The following is a 12,369-nucleotide window of genomic DNA, read 5'->3' on the forward strand; positions in this document are numbered from 1 at the left end:
CTGTGTGTCTTCTGTCCTCCACTTTAACGGCTCCAATGCTACAAACATGCTAACAGTGAAGCTACATTTGAAAAGGGGAAAAATATATGAAGTGGCAAACAAGTAAAGAGACATGTGACCATAACTAACTGTTTACTGTGTGTAATCAAAGCATAATATTTATCCTGTGGTATCCCTAATATGTTCCTTAATTTTGCAAAATATATATTTTTTAATGTGGAAGTTTCTATTGATGCTTTGATATAATACGGCTCAGGATGCGTTTACTATTAAACATAAAGAGACAACAAGGTGACAGGACGACTTATTGTTGGACTGGTGAAACAGATAATTAGTATAAGGAGTCATAAAAGAATTGATTAATCCAAGGCTGCAGTATATCATATGACATCACACCTGTAATATGTATTTACAGGTTTACCACGGCCACTAAACCCAGAATACACAACACTGTTTGTTTTTCCAATAGAAGTGGAATAACTCCTTTTGAGATCTCTGCTGGAAGAACTCGACTTTCTATTGGATGTTCACTGTGTGTGTGTGTGTGTGTGTGTGTGTGTGTGTGTGTGTGTGTGTGTGTGTGTGTGTGTGTGTGTGTGTGTGTGTGTGTGTGTGTGTGTGTGTGAGCGAGTGTGAGCGAGTGAGTGAGAGGTTAGCCAGTATTTTCAATCTGTGTATCATACTGCCTCCATGTGGCCTTTAATTCTATTTCTATTTATGTAACTCTCTCTCTCTCTCTCTCTCTCTCTCTCTCTCTCTCTCTCTCTCTCTCTCTCTCTCTCTCTCTCTCTCTCTCTCTCTCTCTCTCTCTCATTATTCTGCTGACCTAGCAGAAGATAAACCGTAATCAATGCATAAAGGTGATATCCTGTCAAACTCTTTTCCCTCGGTTGTCGATGCATTCAGGCTGATCTGTCAGCTCACGTCATGCAGAGCAGACGAGTCTAAATCTATGAAAAGAAGTTCCAGTGTTGTGACACTAGGTGGCAGTCTTTTCAAGTCAGCCGCAGCAGTCAGCTGTGGACTTGAACCACTAAACATAGTTTCTTCTTTTTCTCCCTTTTCAGTGTGTTTACAGTCTGCAGTTACTTCTGTTCCACCTAAATAACTAAATAACACCATCACATCTGTGTCCCTCAAAAGAGAATAATTCATGTGTAACCAATATGTATAATATTAATGTCTAGTACAGGTTTAACACTTAAAATTCTTACTGCCTGACTTACACATCCTACATTGTCATCTGGCTGACACAATATAAGTGAAAACAATAACTGGCTCCAGAGGGAACATGATCACACGATCAGGAGCATCTTTTCTAAGCTCAATTCTTTGCACTTAATATTTAAGTAAGCCTATTTATTTTCTTTGGTATTTGTACTTGTTGACTGGTTTCTAACAAACAACCATTTCAGTTGTCGATTCAACTAAATGTTCTGCAGTTGATTCGTTGCGTCTGTGTAACGAGCTCATTCTGTGTCTGTTCTTTGTGTCTTCAGGTACAAATAGTGTGATGCTGAGTCTCAACCACCAGCAGCTGGACCGACTCAATCAGTGCAAACTGCTGCAGCCCACTGAGCAGCACGATGCAGCATGGACGCCCTGCAGGTATGAGGACGGAGGACATGAGGCCAGTTATGGGATTAACGGCAGCTTTTTACCCCTCAAACGTAGCCCAGATGTAATAAATAGTATCACTAACCATCACAGCATCATTCTCTGAAGGAGCCGATCCCTTGTACGACGGGCTGAGGAGACAAAGGACCCTTTAGTCTGAATAAACATTCACAAACAGGATCGAATTTGAGTTTAATTCAATCATAAATCTAATATTTATTGTGTCAAGCTACACCTCGTTGAATTTTACCGAGTATGTTTCATCAATATTAATATGAAAGATGTATCACAAGACAAATTAGATGGAGGGTATATTTTATTAATGAGCATTTAATGGCAGTTTGTGTGATTGTCGAGGTCATAATAGATGGAATTAACAGCGTGTCTAACAATGAGCCGATACAGGCCGAGCAGACGAGCTGTGTGACTATTGTCACGCGGTTCAAGTGTCTCAGCTGACATGTTGGGAACCTCGTCTCCGTACCCCACTGACCTAGATTTCAATTGTTTTCCGCGTGAGACAATGGGAGAAATGGTTTCGTAACCCAACACAATACCTGGGTGTTGTTCAACACGACTGTTGTTGAGGTTCTCATTGTGGTGTGGTTTTGTGTTGAGCTTTGTTTGTTTCCTTTATGCAACCTGCTGGAGCAGTGGAAGCTCTTCCAGACGGTGACGGTGCATCCTCATGAGTTTATGCATCCAGTCGGATCACGGTGCGACTCCTCACGCGACTTTACCCGTCAGACAGATGTCACCTGGTCTGATAAACAAGGCCTCCGTGTCACTGAGCATTCATAACTTCATTCAGAGGATGAATCTGTGCTCCGGCGATCAGAACATTTGTGTTTAGCGATGCGATCGTCTCGTTCACTGCTGCGTCGTGCAACTTTTTCAGTTTAGGGAACTTTATTTGGAGAAACAAAGGACAATGCAAAGAGCTTTACCTACTGAGAGAAAGATTTATTAACAAAAAGCATTTCATAACACAATAGAAAACAACATTAGAATAAAATGAGATACAAGATTGAAATGAAGTAAGATTAAAGGACCATGAATGCAGGAAAAAAGACAGAATTTCCTCAAGTTTGTATTTAACCCGTTGAAAACTGGAACCAGTGTTGTCTCCAGACCTCCTTTCCCTGTTTGAGTCGTCGTAGGAACCCCAAATTATTTCCAATACTTGTGTTTATTGTTTGTATTTGTTCAGCAAAGTCTTGGGAAAAAAATGTATATCTGCAAAAAAATCACTTTCAAAAGATATTTTGATGGTAACTATGAACATCCAGCATGATATGAGCCAGATTCCCCAAAAAAGCCTCCTGGAGCGTCAATAAGACACCTTTATGGAAAGATTAGGACCTAAAATATATGAATGTGCAACAAGAATCACAATAAAACAAAGTCTTGTCCTGTTAGGAAGGAGTTTGAGTCAGAAAACTGTGTCGTTAGGTTCAAAAATGAGAAAAAATATGTATTTTATGCCAAAAGATTGTTTGAATGGGGCATGCTGGGACTTAAAATGGACGCACGGTTTCTATAAGGTTAAGATCGTCAGGAGGTTGATTCCATATATATATATATAGAAGAATAGCTAGTTCCAATTAAATAGGTCATAACTTAAAAACGCTGCATTAAGTTCAGCTCCTACAACAAAGTATAAATACAAAGTGAACACATTTGTTAATGATTGGATGTCGCTCAGCGTGGAAGGTGGAACATCCCGTTTGTGAAGATGGAGGCAGGAGGAAGAGGAGGAGGAGGAGGAGGAGGAGGAAGAGCGGCAGAGAGGACTTCATGCTCGGTGGAAAGATGAAGGAAGAGTGAGCAGAAGGCAAATTAATCAAAATAGATCAAAGGCGATGGATGGAGGGAGCGAAGGAATGAAAGAGCGCCGCCCGTTTGTCCCCATGCCGTTCCCGCTCCGCTCCGCCTGAGCCCGCTCTCAGATCTCAGGGCCATTGTGCCGCACGGGTGCATGGAGGGGGCCGGGGCCCGGTGCACAACACAACACAACACAACACAAAACAACACAACACATGTCTGAAAGCAAGGCTTCAAGAGGAAGACGTGTCGTTTTTACATCGTGTCTCTCTCAAACTGACTGATTTGGTTTCTCAAGCTTGTTTTTTTTTTGTTTGTCTTTGCATATCTATGTTTTTTTTTTATTTGACTGCAGAAACTTTGCGTGAAACATCAACACACAGTCACACAATCTCACCCGCCGCTCTTTTTTGTATTGTTATTTGGCTCAAAGTTGATTCCAAACCTTTAATTGTCGTCTGAGACGATGCACGAGAACGTGCAGAACATTTTGTCTGTATCAGTTTTTATCATCCGATGCTGGATGCATAGTGTAACTGTAAAATGCATTAGATTTTATGAATGGGAATCATAGCTGGCTTTTTTTGTGGGAGAGAAACATGTGTCTTAAATATGAAATGCTTTGACCCAGAGAGTTAAAGTGACATGATCTGAGTAAACCAGCAGGTTTCACACATTGCATATTAGCATCTTCAGCACAAACACAGATATGACAAATCTGAGATTATTCAATGCTGAATGTCACTTTGAAAGTTTCCATTTGCATTTCTCCACATACATGACAATACATCTGGAGAAATTGACAGACTTTAAGTTACATTCAGCATTATTTAAACAGTTTAAATATGTTCTACAGGTTGATATGTCTCATTTAATATGAATGTTTGAGCTGTAAAAAGCTGTATTACTTCATTTTTTAGATTTAATGATCTAGACTCATCTGTTCTCTGACTTTCACTTTTCTATAGATACACTTTAAATGTCTGCTGTGTGATCAGCGTATCTTCCTGATTAAATAAACATGTTGTCTCTGTGTCAAGACACCAACACGTAGACAACAAAGACAAGACGATCAAACAAACAAAACATTTCATTTGTTCAATGACTTTTCGGGAACTTTTTAAAAATACATCCCGTTCATGTGTCTTTTTTTTTCTTCCTCTACTGTATCTTTATGTAACAAAAGCAGAGTTCAGCAGAGAAAGACAAAAGTGATGTGAACTGACAATATTTTAATGGGGCGGATAAAAGACTGTAAGTGATCAATGGCGGCGGCGGCCAAGTGATGCCCGGGGGCCGGCTTTGATGTGGGCATCCTCACAGGGCCGCCGGGGGACAATGCCCTCTTTGAGCGGCGTGCAGAATGGCAGACACTTCCCTCTCTCTCTCTTTCTCTCTCTCTCTCTCTCCTCCACCTCCCTCCATCTCCCGCTCACGCTGCGCCTCCTGCTCCAGACGCTCGCGGGCATCTCTCTCGCTCTGTATTCCCTCGACCGCAGTGTCACGTCAGCGCAGATCCTTATCTGCATAACTTTCTCCCGCTTCCTCTCGTATTAATTAATTAGCATAACACCCCCCTTTTTCCTGCCGCCCGGCCAATCACTCCGCTTTCCTCTTCACTCCCCTCCCCTCCCCTCGCTCTCTATCTCTCTTTCCCTCCCTCTGTCTCTTTTCATAGAACCAAACCTCTTTGTGATGTCCAGCCTTGGCAAGTTGCACCCGATTTGCTGTCACAGTCTTAATGAATTCATCTGTTTGTGTATTGGCCATGGGAGCGTTTCTCCCTCCTCCCTCTCTTTTCTATCCTCCCCCCCCTCCCTCCTACTGGTGTTTCCCTGGGGGACTCTATATATACCAGAGACCACTCCAGGCACCTATTGTTCCTCTAAGTAAACTTACTAACAGATGCCCTGCATCCCAGTGTGGGAGCCCAGAGAGCCAGGAGGAGGGAGACCGTTCAGGATCGCAGAGAGCGACCAAAGGACCTGGAAACCCTGCAGGCCGGCGTCACCGCTGCATCCTCTGTTTCCTGCCTGTTTGCTTGTTGTCTCTGCGGCGTGGAGGTCGGATGCTCTGACGCCATGCTGCTGCTGCTCATGTCGCTGCTGCTTGTGGGACTCGGCTGCTTGCTGGGAGCCCCGGCAGGTCGGGAGGTCTACAGGATGCCCCAGAGTGCACTGAAAGGTACGTTTACTGAACGTTTGCATTGTCTCGAGTCGTGACTAGAGGTCGAAAATCTGATTATTGTATTTGAAACATGAGTGTGCATCCTCAGTGGTGGAGAAAACTAATTAGAAATGATAGATGTAGAAGTACTTTGCGATGTGTTTTGTCTTTTTGTATTCATTACATCATAGTGAGTCTTTAAAACCTGCTGCGATGCTTCAGAAGCATTCATTTCTCTCTAGGAGTTAAACAGACAACTATCTGGTGTGACAGCCCAACAGTAACACATTAAACACACATTAAGTGTCTTACAGGTGCAGGTTGATGCTTTTGAGCCAAACAGCTGACACACATACACAAATAAGAAAGATATATTGTTGTCATGTTTTGTTTTGCTCCGGGCGCTTTGTTATTTCATTTGGATGATTGTGGATATTATTGGTCACATGTGGGATACTTTAGTGTTTGTCTCATGAGGTAACAGCACATGTCATCAGGCTGCAGTGAAGCACGGAGGCGAGGGATCTCTGGCCTTCACTAGATGAAGAGTACAGCAGAGCCTTCATACAAACGGCTGGCTGCTGATGCCAATGTGTGTTTGCAGCGTCCAGAACAAGGGACTCGGGGTCCCGGCCACCCCGGGGCGGCCTGCCCACGGCCCTCGGGCCCGTCCCTGCCAGCTCGGCCCCGGCCTTCTAATTAAGTCTTCAATCAGCATTGTTGTTGTTAGTGGTCTACCCTGTGATGTGGCGCGGCACAGAGGGGGGGCGGCGGGGCCGGCGGCCCGATTGATGTGTGTCTGCAGAAGCCTCGCCAGTGTGCTGAGCGTGAGCGAGCTCCCCTAACGCGCTGCCAATGAGCTCAAAGAGCAGCATGAGAAAAAAAAAGGGGGCTACTCACACACATAGCAGGAAGCTGCAGCACTTTCTACCAACGCTCACATACACGCATACGGTTCCCACAGCCGGCGGCGGCCTTCCAGTCTTCATGGATGTCCTTCCTGTAGATGCATTCATTAAAACAACTAGCACCCTGAAAAGTGGCATCAAAACATTATACACGGGAGCGTTACTATGGTCCTTTTTAACTTTTAAAGTTTCTTTATGCATATACTGAGAAGGAGAGTTATAACGTAGGCAATACCACAACTTGTCTTTGTCCTTTCTTGTCACAAATTGGTCGACATATATGATGCTATCCATCTGCCTGAGCGGTATGTTGCTGTGGCTCCTGGAGGCGTCTTCTCTCTCTTCTTCAATCGCTTGTCTCACGTTTCTCTTTCCTCTCTCGTCCTGCAGCTCTGTCTGATCGCGGCACTGTGGTGCTGGAGGCCGCCATGACGAGCGCCCTGTCCTCTCTGGAGCGCGCCTCGGCTGAGAGGAGTCGCGCTGAAGCCGGCTGCCGGGGCTGCGTTCCCTGTTTGTTTCAGGACTGTGGACAGCTGTCTGGGGCCTGTTGTAAGTCAAATATGACTCTTCTTGCCATTCATCTTGAATCCTGTATTTCCAATATCTTCTTAGCATGTCGATAACTCCCCCTCCCCCTTCTCTCTCTCCAAACAGCGTCTCCTGCCAATGCCTTGTCAGAGCCCAGCTGTGATGTCATCAGTAAGGCCCAGAAACTTCAAGCCGAGGCTGAGCGGAGTTGGGCTCTGAGTCAGGCCTGTGCGTACTACCAGCACCGCTGCCCGGCCGGCGAGCTGGACAAAGAGAGCTGCATCAGGATCATGGGCGAGAGCTGCAGCGCCCGCGTCCTCCAGTGCAGCCTGCTGAACACCATGCAGAACCTGGAGCCTGCCACGCAGACGCATGCACAGGGTGAGGCATGAACGCAGAAAGAGTATTCATGCAGATGATGTCACTAAAGAGGAGGGAGGCTCTTTTTGCCAAACTGTTTCTCTACAAAAACCATGATTTTGCTGCAGTGTTTTTGACCGTCGGCGTCTCTCTGTCCCGGCAGCGGTGTGCGGTCAAAGGTCGTCCACGGCGCAGAACACCACGCAGCCTCGCTCGCGCATTGTGGGCGGCTCGCCGGCGCCGCTGGGCAGCTGGCCCTGGCTGGTCAACCTGCAGCTGGATGGCGGCCTGATGTGCGGAGGCGTCCTGGTGGACAGCTCCTGGGTGCTCACCGCCGCTCACTGTTTTGCCGGGTGAGTGTGCATCCCTGTTCGCTTTGCAAGATCTTTGATTTGTTGAGTTTATTTGTTTATTTTTCCGCGTTTCTTCCGACCTTTGCAGCACCCGCAGTGAGAGCTACTGGACCGCCGTGGTGGGGGAGTTCGACATCACGAAGACCGACCCCGATGAGCAGGTTCTCAAAGTGAATCGCATCATCCCTCATCCGAAGGTAACAATCCACAGTACATATATATTTATATATATATAGTAGGATTGTTGCAGGCATGATACAATATTCTCTCTTCCATTCAATCAAACGTTGTCCTTCTCCGACAGTTCAACCCAAAGACGTTTAACAACGACATCGCCCTGGTGGAGCTGATATCCCCCGTGGTCCTGTCCAGCCGCGTCACTCCGGTGTGCCTCCCCTCCGGCATGGAGCCCCCTACTGGCAGCCCGTGTCTGGTGGCAGGATGGGGCTCGCTCTACGAGGGTGAGTGGCAGAGAGTTGGCATGGATTTTCACTTCAGAGCTTTATGTGTAGCTTGCATTAATGTGAGCGACTTTAACCTTTTGGAAACCGTGCTCGAAAATCCTCCTGCTCACATTTTAAGTCCCAGCATGCCCCATTCAGACAATCCTTTGGCATAAAATATGTAATATTTTTCCATTTTTGAACCGAACGACGCAGTTTCTTGACTGAAACTCCTTCCTAACAGGACAAGACTTTGTTTTATTGTGATTTTTGTTGCAGATTTTGATTCTTTATGTCCTAATCTTTCCAAAAAGATGTCTTATTGACGCTCCAGGAGGCTTTTTTGGGGAATCTGGCTCATATCATGCTGGATGTTCATAGTTACCATCAAACTATTTTTTTTTTTGCAGATATACATTTTTTTCCCAAGACTTTGCTGAACAAATACATACAATAAACACAAGTATTGGAATTAATGTGTGGTTCCTACGATGACTCAAACACAGAGAAAAGGAGGCCTGGAGCTCATGTTGGTTCGGGTTAAATGCTGTTTGCTTCCTTCTTGAGAGCACATGTCCTGTTGATGGAGACTGCAAGTCAGCAGATTTGTCAACCTGGTGCATTATTGTGTGTATTCTCCTCAGACGGCCCGTCTGCTAACGTGGTGATGGAGGCGAAGGTGCCGCTGCTGCCTCAGAGCACCTGTAAGAGCACGCTGGGCAAAGAGCTGGTCACCAACACCATGCTGTGTGCCGGTTACCTCTCCGGGGGCATCGACTCCTGTCAGGTGGGCAGAACGACATGTTATGACCTCGTGAGACTGATTCTGAGTTTCAGTGACTGACGTCACCGTAAAGTTTTGAAGCCAAACCATTATGTTAACATCCTATAAATAGTCTTTTTTAACCTTTGGGGGACTGTCTGTCATCTGCAGGGAGATTCTGGAGGCCCGTTGATCTACCAGGACCGCATTTCGGGTCGGTTCCAGCTCTACGGCATCACGTCCTGGGGAGACGGCTGCGGGGAGAAGAACAAGCCGGGCGTCTACACGCGGGTGTCTGCTTTCTCTGACTGGATTGAATCTGAGATACAAAGTGAGGAAAACACCAACGTCGAAACTCCAACGTCCTGACTCACGACATGCGTCAAAAACTATTGAAACACCCTACAACACTACAGTCCGTGCATGTTATTCTTTTAGAGTCGCTTGGCAGCAGGGAGCCGACGTGTTCGGAGCTCCTGAAGACAACAGAGATGACAGCGGAGGAGCAGAGGTCAGAGTTCAGCTCGCTGTGTCGCTTCTACACCCTGACCTGCCCCCCCGGCCAGACCGCCGGCGCCTGCAACCGGATGGCGGAGGACAAGTGCCTCACCCGCTTCAAGAAATGCCGTGAGTTCAAATCCTCAGCCTGACGGATGTAGAAACACACATTGATATACTGATTACTCATGCTGCGTGGAGGTTCTGGGTTCCTGATCAGCTTCTCCCTCTCTGCCGCTCAGAGTTGCGTTCGTTCCTCCAGACGCTGCTGGACTTGCTCCAGAGGGCCGAGGACTACATACGCGACAAAGTGGACTTGACCTTCTTCACCCAGACTCTTCCTCAGCTGGTGGAGCACATCTACAGCACGGCGTTCAGCCACAGCAGAGAGAGGAGGGAGCTGGGCCCGAATAAAGGTAAAAGATCGACAACTTGTGACTCCATCTTCTGTTTACAATCCAGAAATACCCTGCAGATCACAGCTGATGCAAATATGCAGCTTTCTCTGTCTCTATCAGGTGCATTTTTTTATCATAACCCAGCAATACTATTATCATATTTATCATAGCAATACTATCATCATATTTTTATTATTATTTCTATTATTTTTATATATGTTGTGCCTTATTTTATTGTTTTTTTAGTTTCATTTTATTAATGTAATTTTTATTATTTATTTTATATATATATATATATATATATATATATATATATATATATATATATATATATATATATATATATATATATATATATATATATATTATTTTTTAATTTTTTTAATTACTTTTTTTTTTTTTAGCTCAGTTCATTGTAATTCTGTGTTAGGACGACGGAGCAAAATCATCTTTTCATTGTGTAGAATACCTGTCTGTTGTCTGTGCATATGAATTGTGTTGCTGCTCACTATTCTAACACACCTGTGTGTTACTTGCAGGACAGCTAGGTGGCGCTGTGGAGCCGACAGAGCAGGGACCTGCTGCAGTTCCCCCGGCCTTGTTCAGAGAGGTGGGGCCCTCGCTGGGCGACTGGGAGAAATACCTGCTGGAGGAGTCTGAGCACCTGGACCGACACGCCGACACAAAGACAACACAAGAGGACAAACTGTTCCTGCAGGTACATTCATGAAATGTCTCGAGACTTTGAAAAGCCATCTTGGAATTATAGGATACCAGTAATTAAATAAGATAAGATAAAATAATCCTTCATTAGTCCCTCAGAGGGGAAATTGCAGGATTACAGCAGCACTGCTAAATAAATTAGATTAAAAAAGTAATCTAAATAAACAGTAGAACGATAATGAAATAAAAACTCAAATTAGCAGTAAAAAGGAATATTAAATATACAAATTAAATAAATATATACAGATGGAATATATATATGATAATATTTTTTTTTTAATGGATGTATTTAACCAAATCTGTGTTTCCATGTCATCTCCAGACGGAGGACTCCTCACTCCATCAGCTGGAGGGAGAATTTCAATCTGTAATCTCAGCTCTGCGCTCCAAGCTGGACTCCAGATCTGCTCCTCCCAGCATGCACCTGGACGCGGTTTACCTGCAGGAGGATTCCTCCAACACGGACCTTTCAGCTACTCCTTCCACCGGAGCGCCCGTCCTCACCGCCTCCTCCTCCTCCTCTTCCTCTTCATCCTCCTCGGTGGAGCCTTGGTCTCTTCTAACGGCCCTCATGCAGGAAATCCAGAAGTCCAGCACGCCAGACGAGTCGGTGACAGAAGACGCGTCACAAAGTGAAACCTCGCCCGACACAAACTCTCCTCCTGATGTGGAGTGGAGCGCGGCGTCGGAGGATTTCACTTTTGCTGAGAATGAAGAAAGAGCAGAATTAAAATCCTCAGAGTCGCTGCCTCTCGTCCGATCAACATCGGCCGTCCAGCCGGTCGCTGAGGGCGCTCACGCTGACCCCGGACCAGCTGGGACGACTTCAGTCCTAAAGAGACGATACCGGAGTCTCCTACGCAAGAGGCAGATCCCTGGGGCCGGCGGGAGAAGTAGGTCTCACTCCTGGTTTTAGACGAAACTGCCATGAAACACCACGACGATGTGTTTCATGTTATTCATCCAAATGCTTTTGTTTGTTTCTGTAGTTTGTCCTGGAGTGCGAGAGTCCTCGCAGCAAGTGAACCAGGTCAGAGACTCTTACCGCTGGGTCTTAAGCATCCAGAACAAGAACCTGCGCATGAACTTCCAAGAGGTAAAGCAACGCTTCAGATGGAGAAGTTAAGAAAAGTAGTTCTGATTCATATATATATATCTATGTTGTCTCTCTTTGCTTCATTGGGTTTTCGTTTTTGTTTTCAGGTGTTAGTTGATCTGAGCTCCAAGAACGATCGAGGACTTTACCAGGCGCGAGTCAGAGCGGTGGTGGGAGGACGACCTTTGACCTTCTACAGTCTCGTGGGCCTCGAGAACGAGTCCTTTTACCGCAGCGTGCCGAGGATCATCGCTTTGTCGCTGGAGGCCCTGAAGACTTAACTTCACCACAGGAACCAGCGAGAGGACGGAGTAAAAGACTCAAAGTGAGAGACGATAATACAAAGACTCAAAAAGATGTGTTTGACCCAGAGAAGCCTCGACGCGGGACCAAGAGACGAGAACGAAACATTCAGTCCAGCTTCACTTCCTCTGCCGTCTCCTGTGAAAAGCTTTTGTTCCCCTGAAGGCGACATGATCTCGGCTCTAAATGACAACACAACCATGAATGTATGAATCAAACTATTTCCACCATCATCACACAAGACTTCTCTTGTTTTAACGGGGTTGGAGACGCAGCCTCGTCTAACTTATGAATCTGTATAAAATGATAAGTTATTTGTCTTTTACAAAGGTTGAGCCTCTTGTGAAACACGCAGACTGTATATATTATTCATATTCTTACCTTAATCT

General features: G+C 45.5%; 1 protein-coding gene across 1 annotated transcript; it reads left to right on the forward strand.

Annotated features, from left to right (window-relative positions):
* Window positions 1–850: 850 nt before the first annotated feature.
* Window positions 851–12,327, forward strand: prss56 (serine protease 56). Its single transcript, XM_068600030.1, has 16 exons — window positions 851–860; window positions 1,500–1,608; window positions 5,363–5,625; window positions 6,906–7,064; window positions 7,170–7,424; window positions 7,567–7,756; window positions 7,845–7,953; window positions 8,061–8,217; window positions 8,844–8,986; window positions 9,134–9,293; window positions 9,401–9,589; window positions 9,703–9,876; window positions 10,398–10,576; window positions 10,904–11,474; window positions 11,571–11,677; window positions 11,785–12,327. The coding sequence occupies exons 1-16, from the start codon at window positions 851–853 to the stop codon at window positions 11,956–11,958; spliced, it is 2,949 nt and encodes a 982-aa protein (XP_068456131.1). The 3' UTR covers window positions 11,959–12,327.
* Window positions 12,328–12,369: the final 42 nt, after the last annotated feature.

This window comes from Clinocottus analis, unplaced genomic scaffold (assembly GCF_023055335.1).
Source record: "Clinocottus analis isolate CAN_PGR_092001 unplaced genomic scaffold, fCliAna1.0.p SCAF_11, whole genome shotgun sequence".
NCBI lineage: Eukaryota > Metazoa > Chordata > Actinopteri > Perciformes > Cottidae > Clinocottus > Clinocottus analis.

Excerpts from the sequence above, each read along its gene's own strand:
- prss56 (XM_068600030.1), top strand. Across the intron at positions 7,954-8,060 it reads GCATCATCCCTCATCCGAAG|TTCAACCCAAAGACGTTTAA; the intron begins GTAACAATCCAC and ends CTTCTCCGACAG. Across the intron at positions 11,678-11,784 it reads TGCGCATGAACTTCCAAGAG|GTGTTAGTTGATCTGAGCTC; the intron begins GTAAAGCAACGC and ends TTTTGTTTTCAG.